We start from the raw sequence: 24,827 nt of genomic DNA, 5'->3' as shown, positions 1-24,827 counted from the left end.
CCATCCCCAAGAAAAAGAAATGCAAAAAAGTAAAATGACTGTCTGAGGAGGCCTTACAAATAGCTTTGAAAAGAAGGGAAGTGCAAAGCAAAGGAGAAAAGGAAAGATATACTCATTTGAATGCAGAGTTCCACAGAATAGCAAGGAGAGATAAGAAAGTCTTCCTCAGCGATCAATGCAAAGAAATAGAGGAAAACAATAGAGTGGGAAAGACTAGAGATCTTTTCAAGAAAATTAGAGATACCAAGGGAACATTCCATGCAAAGTTGGGCTCAATAAAGAATATAAATGGTATGGACCTAACAGAAGCAGAATATATTAAGAAGAGGTGGCAAGAATACACAGAACTGTACAAAAAAGATCTTCATGACCCCAGATAATGACGATAGTGTGATCGCTCACCTAGAGCCAGACATCCTGGAATGTGAAGTCAAGTGGGCCTTAGGAAACATCACTATGAACAAAGCTAGTGGAAGTGATGGGATTCCAGTTGAGCTATTTCAAATCCTAAAAGATGATGCTGTGAAAGTCCTGCACTCAATATGTCAGCAAATTTGGAAAACTCAGTAGTGGCCACAGGACTGGAAAAGGTCAGTTTTCATTCCAATCCCCAAAAAAGGAAATATGAAAGAATGCTCAAACTACTGCACAATTGCACTCATCTTACATGCTAGTAAAGTAGTGCTCAAAATTCTCCAAGCCAGGCTTCAGCAATACATGAATCATGAACTTCCAGATATACAAGCTGGTTTTAGAAAAGGCAGAGGAACCAGAGATCAAATTGCCAACATCCGCTGGATCATAGAAAAAGCAAGAGAGTTCCAGAAAAACATCTATTTCTGCTTTATTGACTATGCCAAAGCCTTCGACTGTGTGGATCACAATAAACTATGGAAAATTCTGAAACAGATGGGAATACCAGACCACCTGACCTGCTTTTTGAGAAATCTGTATGCAGGTTAGGAAGTAACAGTTAGAACTGGACATGGAACAACAGACTAGTTCCAAATAGGAAAAGGAGTACATCAAGACTGTATACTGTCACCCTGCTTATTTAACTTATATGCAGAGTACATCATGAGAAACGCTGGGCTGGAGGAAGCACAAGCTGGAATCAAGATTGCCGGGAGAAATATCAATAACCTCAGATATGCAGATGACACCACCCTTATGGCAGAAAGTGAAGAAAAACTAAAGGGGCCTCTTGATGAAAGTGAAAGAGGAGAGTGAAAAAGTTGGCTTAAAGCTCAACTTTCAGAAAACTAAGATCATGGCATCCAGTCCCATCACTTCATGGCAATTAGATGGGGAAACAAACAGTGGAAACAGTGGCTGAATTTATTTTTGAGGGCTCCAAAATCACTGCAGATGGTGATTGCAGCCAAGAAATTAAAAGACGCTTACTCCTTGGAAGGAAAGTTATGACCAACCTAGACAGCATATGAAAAAACAGAGACATTACTTTGTCAACAAAGGTCCGTCTAGTCAAGGCTGGTTTTTCCAGTGGTCATGTATGGATGTGAGAGTTGGACTATAAAGAAGGCTGAGCACCGAAGAATTGTTGCTTTTGAACTGTGGTGTTGGAGAAGACTCTTGAGAGTCCCTTGGACTGCAAGGAGATCCATCCAGTCCATCCTAAAGGAGATTAGTCCTGGGTGTTCATTGGAAGGACTGATGTTGAAGCTGAAACTCCAATACTTTGGCCACCTGATGTGAAGAGCTGACTCATTTGAAAAGACCCTGATGCTGGGAAAGATGGAAGGCAGGAGGAGAAGGGGATGACAGAGGATGAGATGGTTGGATAGTATCACTGACTCAATGGACAAGAGTTTGGGTGGACTCTGGGAGTTGGTGATGGACAGGGAGGCCTGGCGTGCTGCAGTCCATGGGGTTGCAAAGAGTCAGACATGACTGAGTGACTAAACTGAACTGAACTGAACTGATTCCCAGCATACTGCCTAGGGTGGTGGCGGTGGTTTAGTCACTAAGTCATGTCTAACTCTTTCCGACCCTATGGACTGTAGGCTGCCAGGTTCCTCTGTCAATGGGGATTCCCCAGGCAAGAATAATGGAGTGGGTTGCCATTTCCTTCTCCAGGGAATCTCCCCGACCCAGGCATCAAATCTGCATCTCTTGCATTTCCTGGCTTGGCAGGCAGATTCTTTACCACTGAGCCACCTGGCTCAGTTTTATATATATATTTAGGGCTTCCCTCATGGCTCAGCTAGTAAAGAGTCCACCTGCAATGTGGGAGACCTGGGTTCAATCCCTGGGTTGGGAAGATCTCCTGGAAGAGGAAATGGCAACCCACTCCAGTATTCTTCTCTAGAGAATCCCCATGGACAGAGGAGCCTGGCAAGCTATAGTCTATGGGGTCACGAAGAGTCGACTTAGCACAGCACAGTATATATATATATTTAAGCTCTTTAAGCCTTCCGGGGACTCTTCCATTCGACCAACATATTCCCAAAGAGGAATATAACAAGGAATCCACCCTCCTCAGTGACAATCTGCTCCCTTCACCGAGAGTCCGAACTGACTTTCTAATTTTATTTACAGAGAAGGTGTTCACTAACTTCATTCAACTCGATGAACTGAGAAGCAGCAGGCAGGACCTGAGTCATATAGTCCATGCAAATGATAGCAACAAAACCCCAGAGAAGGTGCAGATTTATTTAAGAGATATGGCCAATGTAAATAAGGAAAGGCCACTGGCAGGGTGGGATGCTGGAAATGAGTTACAACACCACCACCCTCAGTGACAGAGGTGTCTTTACATTCTTTCACTCAGCACCTTGTAGGGGTTGGCACCATGATACAAGAAGATCCTGGCAGAGCAGTGAGTGAAAAAGACAACTCCTTGCCCTCCTCAAGCTTGCATTTCATGAAAAATACAGACAGTAAGTAAATGAATAAACACGATGATTAAAGAGTGTGGAGATGAAATAGTGTTAGTATTAGCCCCTCGTTTGTGTCTCACTCTTTGTGACTGCATGGATTATAGCCTCCCAGGCTCCTCTGTTCATGGAATTCTCCAAACAAGAATACTGGAGCAGGTTGCCATTCCCTTCTCCAGGGGACCTTCCTGACCCATGGATCGAACCCGGTTCTCCTGCATGTTTTTGGCAGATTCTTTACTATCTAAGCCATCAAGGAGAGGAAATAAGGGTGATATCAAGAGAGAGGGTGAGGGCTGACAAAGAGGTACTTCTTTTGGACACACAATTAGGGAAGTTCTCAGTGAGATCCTGAGAGCACAGGTGAGACTTGGGAGCCACGAAGGATTCAGCCACAAGGAGAGCCAGGAAATGATGCTGTAGATGGAAGAAAATGATAGAGAAGTCCTCAAGCCAAAGAAGAACTGAGTGTGAAAGCAGCGAGTATAGGTGGCCTGGCCCTACGTGAATCCTTGGGAGCAGTCTGAAAGAAGGCCCCCTTGGTCTCCACAAGGCCAAGGCAGGATGTGACTGTGAACCCTCACATGATGTCATGGCTCATCTGATGTGTGATCAGTCATGTTTGGCCAGAAAGGATCCTACTGCTTTGGCCCATCCTGCAACCCCTCCCTTAGCCCAGTCACACGGGGACATGTCACTTCTGCATCAGAAAGGTGGAGTGGACTGGCACATCCACCTGGATGATGTGAGAAGGTGGTGGGCAGAAGGCAAGAGAGATACAACGGGAGGGGGTATCTGTGACCTGTAGCTAAGAACCTGAAAGAAGAGCTGAGCTTGCAGGGTTCTAACCAGGAGGAGAGCGGGGACAAAGAACTTTCAAAATCTACAGGGTCTTTGGCAGCTTTGGGAAGAGGCCAAGGGAGTGTGCCAAGAGAGCAGGGATGGTCAGAACAGCCATGGGCTGGAGAGGAGCCTCCCTTGGAGAGGCTACCCGGGACCCAATCTCCAGTGTTAAGGAATTAAACGAGATAATATTTACCAAGCCCTTGCAGCAAAACCTAATGCATGATAAAAGGACATTAAGCACAAATTATTAGTAAGGAAACAGGTAGAAAAGGTAGGAGCCCAGAGGCAAACTGGGAGGTCAGCAGGGCTGTAGTTCTAAGAGTGAGCAGAGCATAACAGATAAAGTCTGTGAGCTCTTGTCTCAAACTGGATTCCAATCTGAGCGTTACTATCCACTAGCTGGGTGATGTTAGGTAAGCTGGCTAAGCTCTTTGGACCTCAGTTTCCCCACCTGTAAAATGGGGATCAATCATAATACCTACGCCACGTAGTGGTTGGGAGGACTAAATATATTGATTTTCATAACGCCTAGTAAGTGGCATATAGTGCATGTTCTTAAATGCTAACTATTGCTGTAAGAAAGAAATACCAGGAATTTATAAGACAGTTTTCATGTAAACCATTTATTAATGGGAGAACAAGAAAAGTGAATTGTTTGCTGTTCTTTGCTCCTTTGGCCATCTTACCTGGTCAGTTTTTCACTAGTTACTTCTCTTGACTAAAGTGTTGAAAATGTTCATAGAGAATTCAAGAGAAGCAGGAACTTATAAGCTGAAGCAAAAACAAATTAAAATCAAAGCCGGCCTTGTAAAACCACTGTGGGAGAGCAGTGTGGCCCAGGAACGGGTAGCCAGACAGGTGCTGGTTCTACCTGGCCACGTGATAGCTGTGTGATCCTGCCCTCAGATTCCTCCAGCCCTCTGCTTCCTCATCCATCAGAAGGCGATAATACCCACCTCACAGGCTTGCCTGAGGACCCTGATGAGAAGATGTATCATGAAATGATATTGTCAACTATGCTGTGCTGAATAAATGTAACTAGCTCCGCCCTAGCCTGCCTGGCCCCAACTATGTGTGTTTTGTTTGAATAAGTGATTTTTTTATTTTTTAATCTTCCTTCCAGTCCTGTATGGGATTTGCTAGTGGCTCAGATGGTAAAGAATCTGCCTGCAGTGCAGGAGGCCCTGGCTCCATCCCTGGGTCAGGAAGATCCCCTGGAGAAGGGAATGGCAACCCACTCCAGTATTCTTACCTGGAGAATACCATGGACAGAGGAGCCTGGTGGGCTACAGTCCATGGGGGCCACAAAACACAGCTTCTGATCCTCTAACTTGCTACTCGATACCACTCCCCAGGACCATCTTCAGCTTGTATTGATTCAGCAGCAGGAGAGTTAAGGAGTGGAGAGAGGATGGAATCTACATGAAAGGGGTTCCAGCCTCCAGTGTGTGAAATACTATGAGTTCACCCATTCCCGTGGGCCTCCATCCCCCACTTCCTTCCTAATATGCATGCATTTCTAGAAGCCCTGAGGAGCTGCACGCGAGCCAGTGGTTCTCAATCTTGACCACTCATTAAAAAAAAAAAAAAAACAACATGGAAAGCTGTTTTTTTAAAAAAACTACTGCTTAGGCTCAATAACCAAAGATTCCAATTCAACTGGTCTGGCGTGAGACAGGCATCTGTCTGTTTTAAAAGCTCCCAGGTGGTTAAATGTGCAGGCAGGGCTGAGAAGCTATGAGGGTGAGAGAGTTTTGCCCTCTCGGATGCCCTGGGCCCTCTGCTCTCCACTCCATCCTCCCCTGCTTTTCATGTCTCTTCCTGTGACCTGGCACAATAATGGCTCCTCCAGGCTCTCAGAAAAATAGTCTGACCCTGAGAGGCCACACTACAAAGTCAAGTCAAGTACCTCGGTGCCAAACATCTTTATTATGCAACTTTGAAGCACAGGACACTGCATTCTTGGAATGCTTAAATAATAAGAGATCTGCATACACACCTCCAACCTCAGCTGACCCTGCTCCTCAAATTTACTTTCCTGAAGGAGGTGAATGAGCTCAACAATCTTTGAAGAAATTCATTTTTTTTTTAAAGAAAATTCCACACAAACATTGTCTTACTCTGATGTGCAACCAAACTGTGAAGTAAATATTGCCCTTATCTGGAATGAAATGCAAAAATCAGATGTTAGAAAAGAAAGCTTCATGTCTTCAATGCAAAAAGTCCAAGAGTCAGTTATCCCACAGCTTTCAGACTTTGTAAATATGATATGACATCACAAGGCTTCCCAGGTGGCTCAGTGGTAAAAAAAAAAATCCACCTGCAATGCAGGAGATGCCAGAGATGTGGGTTCAATCCCTGGGTCAGGAAGATCCCTTGGAGGAGGGCATGGCAACTCACTCCAGTATTCTTGCCTGGAGAATCCTATGGACAGAGGAGCCTGGTGGGCTACAGTCCATGTGGTTGCAAAGAGTCAGACACAACTGAAGTGACTGAACATGCGCACACACATGCATGACATCACAACGTCATGACAAACACAGTAATTATGCCAATAATAATAGCATAAAGCTATGCCATAGACATTATTATTATTCTTATGTTCAAGCAGAAGACAGTGAGACAGAGAAGTTAAGTAACTCACCCAAGGTCACACAGCTATAAAATAGCATAATTAGAATTCAGACCCTGGCAGTCTAACTCCTTGGGTGATATATTTAGCTCTCAATTGTGGGGATGAAGCCCTTCTCCCACCCCCTACCCCCATTTAGGAAAGAATAAAAGTAAATGAAGACACCCTGAACAAAATTGCAAAATTCAGACTCGAATGAAGTAAGAAGCAACTATTTTACTTCATTTATAGGTTTAGGAAATGAAGGACTTTTAAAGTACTTATTATTCTGAAACTATAATTCAAGAATGTATGAAATGAAAGTGTGTTTATTTTTGTCCAAAATTCAAAAATTTTTACTTAAAGTTTTTCATATCATAAAGAAAATACTTATTCTTACTTTTTTTCAAAGAGGGTATAAAAAATCCCCCTTGCCCCACCAATCCTATTCCCTACAGATGATCATTGGAGTATTTAGTCTTTCAGATTTTTTTCTATACCCTACCCCACCTCCTCACATGTACATATACACATATCTCATAGATGTTACATGTTATGTACATAAATACCTTTTTTTCCCCAAACTAGTCTTACATGACTTAGCAACTGAACAAAAACAACAATATATATTCTATATTTTCTGCATTCACTTAACAGCATGTTGTGGAAATCTCTTCATATATCAGTACATATCATCATCTGGCTGAATAGTCTGACACTCTGAATCTACCATGAAGTATTAATTCATTTAACATAGAACATCAACAGGCATTATTCTAGGGCTGGGGATGCAGGCCAGCTCCCACTCATGGACAGAAAGGATAGTTAATGAAGAAGAACATGGGCTGTGGCACCAGACTGCCAGGGTCTAAATTCTAATTATGCTATTTCATAGCTGTGTGACCTTGGGCAAGTTACTTAACTTCTCTGTGTCTCAGGGTCTTCTGCTTGAACATAAGAATAATAATAATGTCTATTGTACAGGACTGTTGTGCAGATTCAGAGTTAATACATGCCCAGCACTTGAACAGTGCCTAGAGTATCTACTTAAGTGTTAGCTCTGGCTACTTTTCTGGTAAAGTGGTAAGACAGGTAATAAATAAGTAATTAAAGAAATGGGTAATATAAAAGAACAATGGGAAGATGTTAGACTGAATACTTAAAGGCAGCCTCTGGTGATGGGCTAACATTTGAAATGTGAATAATCCCTTCCAAATAAGCATTTATATATTTAATTAAAAAGAAAAATATCTACCAATGACACATAGGTCAGAGTAGTGTAGCAAGAGCTGACGATCAAAAATAAGGGACAAGGAAATTTTAAATATAAAAGAAGGGACAAAAGAATCCTAAATATTTAAGTGAGAAGTCTCTAACAACAGAATCACAAATCGCCCTCTTCGTGAACCGCAAACTATGGCTTTGCCTTAGAAGCCCTTTCAGTTCTTCTGGTGACCCCTGGTGGCCAGTTCATGAACTTGGACACTCCTTCCTCAGGGTTTGTTGCTAAAGGAAGCACCAAGAAGGAGGTAGTTTATCAATTAATTTTTAGATCTCTACTGAAGAAAATTTCACAATCTCTCACATTAACTCATTCCATTATTAATTCACTATGATGGTGAAAAAATACCCTAGGTCTTAACAGACTGTCATTTGAAGTATTAAAATTCATTTATTAGGTTTAACATTCTGTGCATAAGGAGATTCTTCAAAAACGCCCAGCCTCTTCTTCCTTGCTTCCAAGTGAGCATAGAGGACTCTATATGAAAACACTAATGAAATGAAACCCTCCTGCCCTACTGCTTCCCACATGAGTAGCATCCTCTTATACTTCGGAGTCTTCCTTTTCACCCTGTCCCCCATCAAACCATACCCATCTTTCACTCCATCCTCCTGGGCCCTCCTCTACATCACGCGGTAGAGATAACCTTCTAACTTTACATAATCATTGAAGCAGTATATTCCTACACTGGGGCCGGGGATGCAGTAAACACTTGGAGATTTCAGTACTCTTAGGTAATAAGACTACAGTGTAGACAGAGGACTTATTGGAGTAACCCTAGGGAATCTTAGGTACCCAATAAGTATTGGAGCAATATTTTCTGCCAATGCCTAGGCCTGGGGACATACTCTAGGCACTCCCTTTCTCCATCCCCACAAAGGAACACCACACTCTAAGAGAAAACAGCAACCTAACCACTATAGACCCAAACCAACCACTTAAAATAAGAAGTGCAATTAGTAAATTAATTAAGGCTCCCTTCACACTTCTATATGCAGAGGGTGATCATTTGCTTGGTATAAGTTAAGTAATATGTTCTGTTGTAATTGAAGTCATTAGTACCCCCATGAAACTGTCTTGAAAATTCCAAGTATGTTTGAATGGACTCCCATTTTGCCACACAGGTCCCAGTTCAGCTGATATTTCAGCTGCAATACTAATGATACTAATGAAGGCAGAGGATTTTTATTTAAAGCAATTGGTTTTGTGACTAGAACTGTTAACTAGATACTTAATAACATTTTAATTATACACACATATTCCCAACACATAAAAACAACTTACTTAAGACATTCAGTGCTTTTCAGGGGAATTTTACTCACAGTGGTTCATTTCGAACACTCTCTGAAAACTTCCTATACTATGATAGTTGCCACTGTACCATCATATGGACAATTAACTTTTTAAAACTTTTTTTCTGTTCTGAAGCCTCCTCATATCACTTCCAAGTTCCCACTGACTCTCATCAAGCTTTGAATTGTCTCATTCATTTGAGCCAACTCACACCCTACTAGAATCTTTTTTACTTTTCTCCTTCCTAACCTTTCTTTCTGGCTATTATTTCCTCATGAGGAAGTCTGGCTTCTCTGTTCATGCCTTCTGCCAAAACGCTGGACATTAGAAGAATGGGGGAAGGGTGCTGGAGAAAAGGACTGACTTTCCTTTCTTGATGCACAGAAAGAAATGGCTGAAAATGTTTACTTGTTTATCCTTATTAAAATTTCATTTCTCAAAGGCAATGAGGCATATCAAGGTTTCTGCAGAGTCTGAGCATACTTATGGATGGGATGATCCATAATTTATCATTTTTAGCTACTTTTTTTTTATTTGTCTCACTCATCTACCTTCTATTTTCCCCAATCCCTGATGCTATCAGTACACAGTCAAGAGAAGATAAACAGTGAATGTTTAAAGAAGACAAATGTCTGTGACCTCCACATCTTCACTGTATTATTGGTGAATTTGTAGCCATCAGTGGTAGACATATTTTAAGAGATTTGTCCGAATCACATCCCCTTCTCTAAGTCCATGCACCAACGGAAAGAGCCCATTAGCCATGTTAATTACCACATGACCCAGCACCCTCAGTCTTAGCTTATAGGACCAAGAAAGAACACCTGACCCAAACTGGGCCAATCACACTCTGCCCCCAGGAGAAGTGCTAGTTAATCTGTTTACTGCATGGTCCAAGGACAGATAAACTAGGGAACTGTAGGGTAGCCATCTTCTATTAAACGCCTATAGAAGCAAAGCAAGTTGATCTGCAATGAAGCACAAATGAGTAATTCACTGGTCTTAGCAGAATAAGATTGAGACAGAAAGACCAGCTGCCGTGGATCCTGAAAACTTCTCCATGACCACACAGTAAATTTTAACTCTTAAATTTTTCTGTTTTTCAATTTTTTTTTTAACTTGAAAACACTGACCTTCAATACCATTATAAGTCCTAGTGTTTGCTCTGGTCTCCATAAGCCATGTTCATCCAGCCCAGGACAAGAGAGGGGATGGAATACCAGAGTTTCTTCTTCCTCACTGAGCCACTTCCTTGGTGTTGGCCAAATGCCAGCATGCTGGGTAGGCTTCCTGTGTCCATATTTTAATGTAAATGATATTCATTATAACGGAAGGATAACCATAAATATGTAAAGAGAACTCTAAAGGGTATCTGGGCTGAGGGAGAATGTCCACGGATGAACGAACTCATAAGGTGGGGTGTGGCCCTTCCCAAGCCACGGTCCAGATCTCGTTGGAGAAGCTATGGTTCCAGCCCATTGAGGGACTGAGAAATTTACTAAGGTACCCAGGCAAAGTGGGCCAACAACCCCTGGGCAAGTAGGAAAGGCATGCAGGACAGCAGGCTGTGGCTGGCAGGGGCCAGGAATGCAGAGGAAGTCAGGATGTTGGGAGCCTGCTTGCTTGAAGAGCACGGTCAACCAGAAGTCCATGGTGTCCGTGCCAGGAAGGCTGCTGGAGGTGACCCCCTGGGAGGCAGGTGGTCCAGGCTGATGAAAGCATGCCAGAGAAAGTAGGAAGCCTAGGCTGTAGGAAGCCTGCTCACTGGTGAGACCTGTCTGTGAAGGCCACAGACAGGTGGGCACTGGGATGGAGTCCAGTCTATAAACTTGCTGAGGGTCTTCGTGGCCTGGGTGCCCAGCTAAAGCAGAACACCACTGACTGTCCCTCCACACACACTGCTGATGGACTGGGCAGCAGGGCCAAGAGAAAGCAAAACGCCGAACAAGGGACCAAGAAGAGAAGTCAACTTCCTCCTGCAATGTCCCTCCAGCACCCTCTACTGACAAAGCTAAATATCATGTTCGCTGAAAATTCAAAACTTGTTAAGTTGGTCAGATATCATTTGAACACAGGGAGTATGAGAAAATATGTCTGGAGATTACACTAGAGAAAGTACCCTGACCTTTAGTTCTCTCTTTCCAAAATCAAGTGAACTGACTAGCTGCACTGGAATCACTGCGGAACTTGATAGAAACACTGATCCCTGGGCCCCCTCCAGACCAAACAAATCAGATCTCTGCTGGGAGGCGTCGCATACTGACCTCGGGATCTGTCATATTTGTAAAGATCCCAAGTTGTGTCTGACAAGCAGTCGCAAGTTTGGCAGCTGCTGTTCTGTGCCACTTTGTTACTGAAGCAGCCTAAACATCCAGAGGAGGAAGTGAACTGAGGGTGTGCGAAGGCCCTGTGTCTGCACTCCCAGGGTCGGCTGTCTGCTGGCTTCCAGGGACCCTTGGGGACCTGCTCTCCTGTTCTCAGAGAGAATGCCTTTTGCTTTGGCCACAAGCATCAGAGTGGCTCATTGCCTCTGCACCACACTGTGGATGCGTGGACCGTGTTCACCTAATCCCCTGCACTCGTGCTTTTCCTGGCATCAGGCTAGGCAGGGTGAGCACCTGCAGGACCCTGAGAGGGAGCGAGCCTCTCAAATGTTGCCTCCAGTCAGGATGGCTGCTATCCAAAAGTCTACAAGCAATAAATGCTGGAGAGGGTGTGGAGAAAAGGGAACCCTCTTACACTGTTGATGGGAATGCAAACTAGTACAGCCACTATGGAGAACAGTGTGGAGATTCCTTAAAAAACTGGAAATAGAACTGCCATATGACCCAGCAATCCCACTTCTGGGCACACACACTGAGGAAACCAGATCTGAAAGAGACACGTGCACCCCAATGTTCATCGCAGCACTGTTTATAATAGCCAGGACATGGAAGCAACCTAGATGCCCATCAGCAGACGAATGGATAAGGAAGCTGTGGTACATATACACAATGGAATATTACTCAGCCATTAAAAAGAATTCATTTGAATCAGTTCTAATGAGATGGATGAAACTGGAGCCCATTATACAGAGTGAAGTAAGCCAGAAAGATAAAGACCAATACAGTATACTAATGCATATATATGGAATTTAGAAAGATGGTAATGATAACCCTATATGCAAAACAGAAAAAGAGACACAGATGTACAGAACAGAATTTTGGACTCTATGGGAGAAGGCGAGGGTGGGATGTTTCGAGAGAACAGCATTGAAACATGTATATTATCTAGGGTGAAACAGATCACCAGCCCAGGCTGGATGTATGAGACAAGTGCTCAGGCCTGGTGCACTGGGAAGACCCAGAGGAATCGGGTGGAGAGGGAGGTGGGAGGGGGCATCGGGATGGGGAATACATGTAAATCCATGGCTGATTCATGTCAATGTATGACAAAAACCATTACAATATTGTAAAGTAATTAGCCTCCAACTAATAAAAATAAATGAAAAAAAAAAAAAGTAAGATTGGCAAAAAGAAAAAAAAAAAAAAATGTTGCCTCCAGGCACCTCCCATGCCTCACCCTATCCCAGCCTTGCTGACTCCTCAATATGATACTGACCTTTCTCCATCACCAGATCGTCAGATTCTAGGAACCCCAGTTATTCTCCTTGGCCTGAGGAATGAGGTAGGGAACTGAGTAAAGGGTGCTTAGCGTGTATGTGTGCTCAGTCACTAATTCATGTCTGACTCTGCAACCCCATGGACTACAGGCCTCTGTCCATGGGATTCTCCAGGCAAGAATACTAGAGTAGGTTTCCATTTCCTACTCCAGGGGATCTTCCCAACCCAAGGATTGAACCCGTGTCCTACCTTTCCTGCAATGCAGGTGGATTCTTCACTGCTGAGCCACTGGGGCAGTCCAAAAGGGGCTTAGACCCAACTCTAGACATCTCAGATTTTAACTCTATGGCAGTTGAATAATCTACAGGTTTTAGATAAATGCATCCAACAAATTGCTCCTATAAGAAAAACTTAAATGCTGGATACTTTTTCTAATGAAAAGGATGCTAATTTCAAAAAAATAATATATGATTTTTTACCTTCTTAAACATGAAAAATCCCAACTTTACTTTGTAATTTCCTTTCCCAGTAACAATTAATCCACATTCTTGGCTGGCATCCAACTCCTTCCAATTTGGAATTGCTCCTTATCTCCTGCCTTCTTTAACCTCCCAAATTATGTCTGGTTTTGTTCTGTAGAGTATTTGTGTTAATAGTAGGAAAACTAGTAATGACAGATGATACTGATAATGAAATAATAATAGCATCTCTACTTATTAGATATCAAACACCATTCTGAGACTTTATCATATTATCTCATTTTCTCAAAACCATTGTTCAGTAGGTATTTTGAGCCTCATTTTAAAATAAGGAAACCAATGCTCAGAGAAGTTAAGAATGTGCTCAAGGTCACATTTGGCATAAGGAGTGGAGCCAAGGTTTCATCCAAGCCTGACTCAAGAGCCATATTTTTAACAATTGTAATTTATTGCCCTCCATAATTTGTTTTCTCACAATCAACCTGGGATGATCAAGAGCAAATATTTCTCCAACAGAGATTTTGTTTTAAAGTCTAATTCTGCCCAATTCTAGTTGGGAAACTTGGAGCTAATTATCTAATCTCTGCAATTCTCTTCCAACTGTAAAATGAAGATAGTAATTCCTTCCTCATGTGGTTTTCGTAAGGATTAAAGAAAAATGCACAGTACTTATTAGCACATAGTCAACGCTCAATTAAGAGCAGCTATTATAATTGTTACATTTTTATTGGTTTCATTGTACTTTTTATTCTATGAAAAATGACTATTCATTTCTCATGTTGATTGTGTCCCCCAGCTGCACACAAATTTCAAGTTCTGGAACCCATTATTCATTGATTTGTATATAATAAGAGGGGAGCCTCACAGAAATAACAGGAAACACAATTAATTTGAGAAAGAGCAGTCCAAAAAATTACCCAGGGGCTATTAGAAGTGTGGCATCCTTCCTGGGTCTCTTATTTTCTCTACCTTCAATTTTCATAAGGGGTCATTTCTCTCCTGATGATCGTATCAGCTGTTCCCCTGTGACAGGCAACAAACTATTATTTCTGCCAAATGAAAGGAACTCTCTTCCATCTCAGTGACCACTGCTTCTCCTTGTCGCATGCTTTATCTCCTTCACCCAAAATGGCCTGGTCCATAATTTATAGCCCAACTGCCTCAGCAGGAAAGGTTGCTTTGGGGCCTTGAAGACCTGGCTACGTGTGTGGGCTCCCCTGAAGGAGGTCTTGGAACTATCTATTCCAGCTGCCATGTGGTGATAACCTGTCAACAGAACCGTCTTTTCATCTCTCTGGGCCTCTCTCCTGAAGCACAGTCTATCACTTCCAATAGAACACTATGTTCTTAGGCATCTTTCATGCCGCAGTGGCCTCAGTTTCAAGTCTTCTGGGATCATCTTAGAATGTGTTTAGAGCTACAATTCTGGGCCCCCAGAGAACATAATCTGGGGGTGCATAGGCAGGTCTTCTTTAACTAAAGGGGGGCCCCAACAATCCAGTTATTTTACTGCAAGGGGTTTCAGTCCAGCAACTAGGAGTGAGTGTAAACTCTAAGCCCTTTTCCCTGACCAGCTTTACAGTCTCAGAGCATCACCAGTCTCCTTGATAAAGCAGTCCACCTGCTTAGAGGCAACCTAAAAAGGAGAAGACTGAGTCTTCGTTTTGTTTTTGTTTGATCACTTCCCTGTTTTCACAAATCTGGATCATTACCAAAAAAAAAAAAAAAAAAAGACATCATGCAGAAATCAATGAGGAGCTCACTGGTATCATAACCAGCCACCAAAGCAGAAGAGAGAGTAAGGAATCGGGTTTGGCAGGGCTAGGGTCAGGGTGGAGAGGTAGAGTGCATTGGAGTTGGAGACCCAGCAGTGGCAGGATTAGGAGAGCTGACCCCAAAGGCTGCATTCACCTCTTCAGTCCCCCATTCTAGCCTGCATCCTAGGTAAGTGCATGGGATAACACAACCACCTCTATCAGGGTTTGCCTGCTCTGGCTGTTTCTTTCTGGCAAAAGAAGTTGAATCACTTTGGGGTCAGGAACACTGAATCCAGGATGGTAGCCTGTAGGCTGAAGCGATGATTTCTGAAGCATGGTTCACCTGCTAATCCTACAATTTGCTAGCCTCTCCTAGTTTATGAGTCAGAATCTCTGGGGAATTTGAAGATCATTCCTAAGTACAATAAAATAAAACAACATATTGTGAATCACTAATCTGGGTAAATTCAAGTATCCATTTTGCACAGAATAAAGGCCTTCAAAGATGTACACATCCGAATCCCCAGAATATGTGAATATGTTAATTCTTAAGAAGAATAAGATTGTAGATGGAATTAAGGTTGCTATTCAACTGACATTAAAATAGGGAGATTTACCCTGGATTATCCAGGTAGGTCCAAAGTTATCCCAGGGACCTTATATGAAGAGAGAGGCAAAATACAAGAGCAGAGAAGGTGATGAATAAGGAGTTGGCCAAAGTGATGCAATGTGCAAAGTATTCAGCTCACTGATATGGGCTGTGAAGACAGGAAAGGGAGCCATTGAGCCAACATGTGCCAGCAGCTCTAGAAACTGCAAAAGACAAGGAAACCGAATCTCCCCCGTAGCCTCCAGGACCACAGCCCTGCCAGCAACTTGACTTTAGGCCAGTGAGCCCTGTATTGGACTTCTGATCTCTAGAACTGTGAAATAATAAATCTGTGTTGTTTAAGTGACTAAATTTGTACAATGGCAATTGAAAACTCATACAACTGCAATTCATGATAAATGCCTGTATTTGCATATTATATACATAGATGTGATACCACAAACCATACAGTATGGTTTCTGAAAGGCATAAAGTTTAAGAGACTTCTAAGAACACAAGGAAATTTCCCACCTGTCAAAAATAGGTCATCCTTCTAGGCTTAATTTATACCAACTGTCCTCAACATCGTTGTGCTGGATATTCGGATATTTTCTTGACCGCTTCTGAAAATCCAGTCTCCACTTGGCTCTGTGCCCTGGTAGGCAGACCTCAATGGACCAGACTCCCTTGCCCTCTAGTTTCCAGTTGGGTTCCCCCAAGAGGAGTTCCAGCAGGAGTCCATAGGACACTCAGGTGCCAGCCTTGCACTTGTACCCCCATGAGTTCAGTTCAGTTCAGCCTCTCAGTTGTGCTCAACTCTTTGCGACCCCATGGACTGCAGCATGCCAGTTATCCCTCTCCATCACCAACTCCTGGAGCTTGCTCAAACTTATGTCCATCAAGTCAGTGATGCCATCCAACCATCTCATCCTCTGCCATCCCCTTCTCCTCCTGCCTTCAGTCCTTCCCAGCTTCAGGGTCTTTTCCAGTGAGTCAGTTCTTCATATCCGGTGGCCAAAGTATTGGAGCTTCAGCTTCAGCATCAGTCCTTCCAATGAATATTCAGGACTGATTTCCTTTACGATTGACTGGTTTGATCTCCTTGCAGTCTAAGGGACTCTCAAGAGTCTTTCCCAGCACCACAGTTCAAAAGCATCAATTCTTAGGTGCTCACCCATGAAAGTGAGTCCTTAAATTTTGTGCTCTAGGAACCTTACTTGCCTCACTCAAGTACAATGAGGAAGAAATAAGGGGTCCCGGAGAGGCCTCCCAGAGTGGTGACAGCCTGAAAACTACTATGAGCCCCTGCCACTAAGAACCTGGAATCCCTCACCATTTCTTACAGGCCTTCTCCACTCCCCCACACAACCACCTGATGAACAATCAGAGGCCATGGCTGAGAAAGCAGAAATGAAAAGTCAAGAAAACACAGCCCCACAGTACCAAGGAAAGAAACTTCGTTTAAGCAATTTATGCAGTCATTACATATACAGTGCTGTTAAATGCAAATTGTATGCAAAAATAAACACTACCCTCCACAGGGATAACTTTTTCTTTGTTTTCTCTGAGCAAACTCAATTTGGAAAATAAAAATAGAAAATTACCCGGTGGTGAGATAAGATTTATGTATGCATCTCAGTACCTCCTACAATAACCCCCAATAGTATCCATAAGCCTAAAGGGATCTGTCTGTGCTGAAGCACCGTGTGACCTTGAATTGAGCTAAACACAGCTGGTAAAGTACAAGGATAAATGAACCTATCTATGTCTGTATGGATGTGAGGTGAAGAGACCCCTCCTCGGAAGCCATCCTAGGTCACCAGTCCTTCCCAGCCCTCCCCTAATGGCCCACAGAGTGAGTTCAGTTCTCTCGCCTTTTATGTCCCCATGGAGTTCTACACAGTAAGTGGGTATTGGATGCACAAAGGAGTGAGTATAACAACAATAATTGGTACCGTAAAATCCATAGACAGAGCAGTCAATGCCTGACTAAACGTAGACAGGCTTAGACATGCATGACCTGTGAACTTCAGGGATCTCCCCTCTCCCTGTCCTTCATTGCTCCCCACCACCCATCCCTGCCCCCAAATATTTTTAGAATAAAGCAACAAAAAGATAGGAAGAAGATCGTGGCAGGAAGAGGATAGCAGCACTAATACTCTGAATAAGTTTGCAAGGAATTTAAAAGTTGGACCTCCCCCACTAACATTTGTTTCCTGCACATAAACAGGAACACTACATGGAATCACTGGCACTTATTTTTAGAAAAAAAAAAAAAATCTAAAAGATTAAAAAAAAAAACAAAAAACCACCCTTGGGTTGACTGTAGACCGATGTTTCCACCTGGATCAACACAGTCAGCTCTTGAGCACCAGGGTCCCGTGCGGGCACTGCTGCAGGCCTACCTTTGCAGGAAAGAACCAGAAGAAAATGTTGCTGTTGTAAGTCTTATTCACGGTGATGTAGCCGGAATAGCTTGTCAAATTCCATCCTGGGAAAGGAGGTACCAAACTCAACCGTCTCCCTAGTGGGGGAAAAGATGTATAAGGATTAAACAAAAAATAAATGCAGCACTGGCCATCTCCATCTTAGCCAGACTTCTCCCAGGGGCCAGGTCTGGAATGGAGTGATCAGAAAGGCTACAGGGGGATTGCCATAAAGGTGTTTACTGCCCTGGCCAGGTCCACATATTCAACACATTCACCTTTTAGCCAAGAAGAAAATCAGCTATCCTCAACTCCACTCTAAAGTTAAATCAAGGTGTTCGCACTGGGCCACCTGGAAGGCCAGGGCAGGATAAAGTCACCTAATTCCAAAAGGTGGGGGTGAGGGGTGCAAGAGAAATAACACAGCGAACAAACTCTCAGCCTAGGGAAGGCCTGTGTTCACCACATTCTTCTGTTGGTGAGAGCAAAGGGCCTGACACTTCCACCAAGGGAAATGAAGTGAGGCGTGTGGGGAGTGGGGATGACTAGGGACGGCTAAGGAGGGTGGGGAGAGGCAGGCAGTGGGACTGGGGGTGATCATGTGGCTACCCAGAGGAAGCCAAACAGGACATGGGACAGTTGTGAAAGGCACAGGTCCTGGTTTTCTTATGGCAGCAAAAGGACAGGGAGGGAGAAAGAGGTAACACTCAGATAGCTGAGGCCACCCAGGAGTAAACAAAATTGATAGAACTAATATTTCCAAGGCCGATATAACAAGGGATTTATATTATGTGGTATAATTACTGCCTCCACTTTACAGATGAGAAAGTTAAAAGCACAGAGGGGCTAAGTAACTTGCCCAAGGTCACACAGCCAGTAAAAGAGGGCTGGAATTTAAACCCAGCAGTCAGGCTACAGAGAGAGCTCCTGCCCCTACCCTGCCACAAGGCATCTCAGCTAGAGAGTCAGTCAGAAGGTGTAGGCAGCAGGGAGTGGAGGGGGAAGCAGTGAATAAGAAAGAAATGGAGAAGGGACAGTAAACAGGTAGGAAGCAGGGGGTGGTGGCGAAGTCTGGGTGATGAGGAGAACTTTAGGGGGAACAAAGCAAGTGTCCCTGCTAAAAATCGATCGTTCAAGAATACCTACTTAAGTCTGAGACTTACTAAGTTGGAGACTGGTTAGTAGAGAGTAGGTAAGGAAGCTCGGTCCTATACATGTGCTACCAACTAGAGATGCCTTCAGTGAGTTGCCGGAGCCCACAGGCCCTGGAATGCCGATTGACAGCGTGTCTTCCCAACTTGGTATTCAGTGACATCACTGATAGCACGTGGTAAGCCATGGTGTAAATGTGGATATTGATCTGTCCACCCTGGACTTCGTGTGAGAATCAAATGAAAGCATGCATATGACCCCTGAGCACAGAGATGCACGTAAAATAAGAGCTCGGGCAAAGAAAGGGGTGATTCTCATAAGCCCGTGGGCCACCCCAAGAATAGTCTAGAAGACTTTGCCTTTTTGGGGCCAAGTGCACATCCCCCAGGAAAAATTAATTCAACTTCTCTACCTCTTCACCATTTTCTTCCCCATGAGATCTATCCCTCCCAATCAAAAAGAAAAAAAAAAAAAAGGCAACGACGAAAAAAGATTTTACAGAAAAGGGAGATGTTCAGGGGAAAATAGTGTGTACCTGCCCATTCCCATTCCCCACTGTTCCCTCTTCCCGTCTTTGCTTCCACTCTCAGTTGGTCCAAAGAAAAATCAACTCCAGGGCTGGGCAGTCTTTAAAACAATTCTTTTGGCCATTTTTTTGGAGATATAATTGACATACAACATGATACTGGTTTCAGATGTACAACATGATTGAATATTCATACACTATATGTTGTGAAAAGATCACCGCAGTGAGTCTAGTTAACATCCGTCACCCTCTACAGCTACAATTTTTATTCTTGCGCTGAGGACCTTTAAGATTTACTCTCTTAGCAACTTTCAAATATGCAAGACAATTTATTAACTCTCCTTACTATGATGTACATCACGGCCCTGAGACTCCTACCTTTTGGAGTTGGAAATTTGTACCTAAAACACTTTTGAAATAATTTTCACAAAACTATTAACCTTCTCAAAATCCAACAGAGACCCTCCTAAAAAAAGGATAGCAGAGAACTGAAGACTGAGGGGTTGGGAATGTGTGAGAAGTGAATCCCAGAGGAGTAAACGGGCATTCAAGAAAGACAAGAGAAAAATGAGAAAGGTCAGAGTAGAATGAGAAGAAGAGAAAACATATAATAGAAAGGAGCAGGAGGGAATGGACTTTGGGAGATGGCTGATTGAATCAATTTATCTCTCTGAGACCAGCACAACACGAGGTCCGCTGGCCTGCGCTGAAGATGACTCAGATGCTTACCTGGTCCTCCCTTTCTGACCCTTTCTGAGCATCTCAAAGTTCTATCTCTGTTGCCTTGAACTGACTGGGGTATATTTTCTACCTTCCTTTCTAGATCAGGGGCTATTGGAAAGCAGGGAATTTGTCTTGCTTACCTTTGTACCCCCAGGGACATAGCATGCTGATTGAAACACTTAAGACATTTGATACATACTTGTTAATGAATAAACGTGAATTAACGAACTAAAACAATGCACTCAGACTAGCTCCTTTCTACAAAACTCTCCAAAGGTAGGCAGGCCTTATTAAGATCTTAGGAAATTCAGAAAAATTTTTCTCTGGCCTTCAAAGAAGTGTTTTGCCTTGTTTTGAATTTTAAATTTCCTCTAATTATACCACAGTAAAATGATTAAAAGTTCTCTCAAATAAATTGATTTTTTTTTTTTTGGCATTTTTAAATGTCCCATTTATTCTTTCAGAATCTGTTGATGGAATGTGGAAAATAAACTCCCAAGATGTAGGAGTTTCTTTCTTCCTGGAACCATGACTCATAATACAAATGTTTGAAACAGTTGAAAAAAGGAAAAAGGTTTTCTTTGAAGCGGCTTCACTTCCTACTTCTGGCAGTGACTGGTGCTTGTGATAGTAACACTTCCAATCCAAAAAGATTGGAGCATGACCAAAGAAGGGCCTGAATCATCTAATCAGGTACTACATATTTGCAAAGACTTGCAACATCATCTGGATGGACAGGACACTACCAGGCCATAAGTTTTAATAAATGAAGACCCAATAGCAAAATATTCTTTAAAGTTTATGAAAAGGCAGCATTTGGAAATACACTAAAATTGCCTCCCCCCCCATATTAATTTTATTCATTTTGTTTCAGAGAGTGACAGTTTATTCTAGTTGCAGAGAAAGCAAATACACAATTACAACTACGTAAAACTAAGCTAGTTAACTGGGAGTTTAAAAGAAATTAAAATTTTCTGTGTCTTTTTGTGAACTACTGTTTATCTCAGAAATGTTTTGTTGTGATATTGAGACTCACGTCCCTAAGATTTCAACAGACTTGATGCACAAAAGGGATTCAGAGGAGTGAGCTGACCATCTGTCCAGAGCTTCCTGAACTTTCAGTAAAGCGAATGAATAAAATTATCCTTAAGTATGTTGTCAGGGCTACATTTGAATACCCAGATGTACCAGATTTTGGATCAGCCATTTAAAATTCCATTCAAAGATTTCTGACTATGTAACAGAACTTTAGAAAGTAATGTTACACCAGATTTAATATTTTAAATGTTGTCACTTATCAGATGGTGATCTAACAGGGTTGGCACAAAAGGATAGAAAATAAAACTGTCTCCCTTGAAATCTTACTTTACTACCATTAACATCCATAAGAGGGAAATGCTCATAGGCAAGAAATCCAGGAATGGGTGGGATGTGGATAATCTCAGGCAGATTTCTCTGTATTCTCTGCACTTGGTTCTACCTGACGTACAATTCAAAGACACTTTCCCTTAATGCTGTTTAAGCTGTCTTCCTCACTCAGGATGTACAGGCTCTTTCTTACTTGCCCAAATCTTACCCTATATCTTCAAGTCTGGCCACATAGCACAGTGGTTCCTACCTTGAGCTGTGAGTCAGCAGTGTGTGTGTGTGTGTGTGTGTGTGTGTGTGTGTGTGTGTGCGTGTTCAGTTGTGTCTGACTTTTTGTGACCCCATGGGCTATAGCTTGCCAGGCTCCTCTGCCCACGGAATTTTCCAGGCAAGAATATTGAAGTAGATTGCCATTTCCTATTCCAGGGGATCTTCCTGACCCAGGAATCATGACTCAGCAGAGACAGGTTTTAAAGTCAGATCTGCCGCTTACTAGCTTTACATAGCCCTGGACAAGAAACTTAATTTCTCTAGGCCTCAGTTTTCTCATCTATAAAATGAGAGCAATAACTATTCATTCTTCATTAGGGTTGCTCTAAGGATTAAAAGAGATAATGTGTGTAAAGCATAATTCCTGGAACATAGTTAGGTCTCAAATTCAAATTCTATAAATATTTATTGAGTGCCTATTACATACAGGCACTGTGACAGGAACAGGGGATATAATCACAACTAAATGTTAGCTAGTTATTTCTTACTACTACTAGTACTACTATTTTCTACCTGGATTATGCCAGCCAACAGGGATAGCTTCCTTCTAAAAATTTACAGCATATTTGCCTCAAATGTAATCCTTTAGCACTTTAGCGTCCATTGCCTGATTCCTTGTTTCATGTGTGTGCATCTGGTTACTCCAGAGGAGGACAAGTTTTTTAAACAAAGGAAAATAAATTATAGTAGGCAAGTTACAGAGCAGAAGGCAGAAAATCTGGATCTTGATCCCATCTCTGCTATAATTACCTGTGTCCTCTTGGGCAAGTCATAGAAAATATTTGAGTCTCAAGCTCCTCATCTGTGGATTGGTAGGGTTTGGTAATGAGTATTTAACTCTGCTATGTGAATGAACATAATCTCAGTCATCAGCATCCACTTATTAAAGACGCTAAAAGCAATGCATATGACTCAACTGGATAGATTTAGATTAATGATAATTTGCTTCTTCATTTATGTCAAGTGACATCAGCCTATATCACTGGGCTGCCATATTTTCATGACTCTTCTGCACCAAGCAAAATTGAATCTTTTAAAAAAAAGACTGCATTGCCTCATTATATTATCATTGACTATATTATCAAAGTTTTTCATCTTTTCTTACCAAAAAACATGATGAAACATGGAATCAATGCATATTTCAGGCAAAGATATATGAACAGAACTCAAATGCACCCATAAGAAGGGAAAATATTTTGGCTTTAAATTGAAAAAAAAAAAAATGATGACAGTCTATTGACTATGAGATCTCTTCAAATGAAGAAAAGTCACTTTATTTTAAACTTTCTTACAGAGTATATGCATTTATTTTTTATCTTTAAAATGATCGTTTCCCTAAAATTTCTAGTTTCAGTTCCACATGCCCATGAAACCTACCAGCATATCAGCTTCACAAGGATTAAGTCTGCCTTCCTACATGTGACTAGGGATAAAATCCAAAGCAAACACCAAGACTTCCATCTATAGATGCTCATCTCCAAGATATGCTCCACCAAAAGATGTCCCATCCCATCACCTTTCCCCTCTCTACTGGACCACTTTTGTCATTATCTCATACCCTCTTAATGACCCTTCCTGACTCGATAACTCTCCTCAGCCACCACCCCATTTCTCTGCTTCCTTTTACAAACAGCTCTGCAGGACAGCTGTCTATATACTATTTTATAGTTTAGGAGCATCGTGAGGTCCAGAAAGATTACATCATTTATCTTATACAGTGATTTCCCTAAGCATGAAGAAGCATCATGAGTAGAGGCAGGTCATAAATTTTAGACTCTGATGACACAAAATGACACTTTTTGTACTAGTATTAGGACAATCTCTAAATAAAAGCCATCAGCAAATACAGGTATTTAGAGAGCAACTTACAGGTTACAAAGAGTTTTCATGTACATTTTTTAATCTGATATTTTGAACATCTCTGCGACTTGGGTGAATTGTTTTATCTCCATCTAACCAATGAGGAAAATGAATCCTAAGACCCAGATAACTTCTCAGGCAAAGGTGCCAAGCACAATGGCTGTGAGCTTAGACTCTGGAATGAAGCTGTCTGGATGTGACCCTTGCATCTACCAGCTGGTGTCTGCATGACTGGCAAGTAACTTCATCTCTTTCTGCTTTAGTTATCTTCTGTGTAAAGAAGCTTAAATAGGTTGTTGAGATGCTTAAATTATTTTATATCAAATGCTTGGAAGCAATAACTGACACAGAGTAAATTCTAAGGTTATTATTAGCCCTATTAAATAACCATTTGTAGACAGGCAATATACTAGTTTTATAAACAGATATGTGGAGACTCAACTACTAGTTAATCTGACCCTGATGAACTTTCCTTTTAGCTCAAAACTCTGATACTATATGATATAAAATTGTTAACATTTGAAATAAAACAATTGAGTAAAATATCATATTGTCTTTTGGATCCTGTGAGACATCTGCTAAAACAACAACTGTTGAAAGTATACAGTTTCAGCGGTTTCTGATTTAAGCTTACCTTCTGCAAGCTTCCCACTGTCAATATAAGGAGTCAGAAATAATGGCTGTCCTGGGTTTCCTTTACGTGGTCTGGAAACATGGGCTTTTCTGTACAAGGAGCGAAACAGCCCATCAGCACCAGGGCTGAGTGCCAACAAGACCAGCAAAAAAAGTGCCTTCCACATGGCACCAACTGTTCCCTCTGGGCCTAGAATGAAAACAATAACTTTCCACAAATGAATCCAAAGAGTAAATATTTATCAAACCCCTTTATATGCAAAACACTCATTTAGTCACTCAAAAAATACATATAAAGCTCTTTGCTAAGTACCTTAGATACAGCCTAAATAAGATAAACCCAGTCCTTGCTCATCCTGAAATTAACAATCTAATGGAAGGCTATTTAAGTTATTGGCAATATAACTAGAGCAACAACTTCTATTTATAAAACTGTGGTCTGGAAAATAAATTCTATGAAGGATTACAGGAAGCATGAAGACAACAGGGACTCTAAACAAATCACAAAGTGAG

The 24,827-nt window shown here is 42.1% G+C and overlaps 1 protein-coding gene across 1 annotated transcript in view; it reads right to left on the bottom strand.

Annotated features, from left to right (window-relative positions):
• The window catches only part of CPVL (carboxypeptidase vitellogenic like), a 105,164-nt gene extending 80,735 nt beyond the window's left edge, over positions 1-24,429 (bottom strand). Inside the window, 1 exon segment of the mRNA XM_061165456.1 lies at positions 24,316-24,429. Within this exon segment, the coding sequence (XP_061021439.1) occupies positions 24,316-24,429 (114 nt within the window).
• Between the last annotated feature and the right edge of the window lie 398 nt (positions 24,430-24,827).

The sequence above is a fragment of the Dama dama genome, chromosome 18 (assembly GCF_033118175.1).
Source record: "Dama dama isolate Ldn47 chromosome 18, ASM3311817v1, whole genome shotgun sequence".
NCBI classification, from domain to species: domain Eukaryota; kingdom Metazoa; phylum Chordata; class Mammalia; order Artiodactyla; family Cervidae; genus Dama; species Dama dama.
Note: the sequence above shows the minus strand (reverse complement) of the source record. Positions and strands in the feature narration are given on the sequence as shown.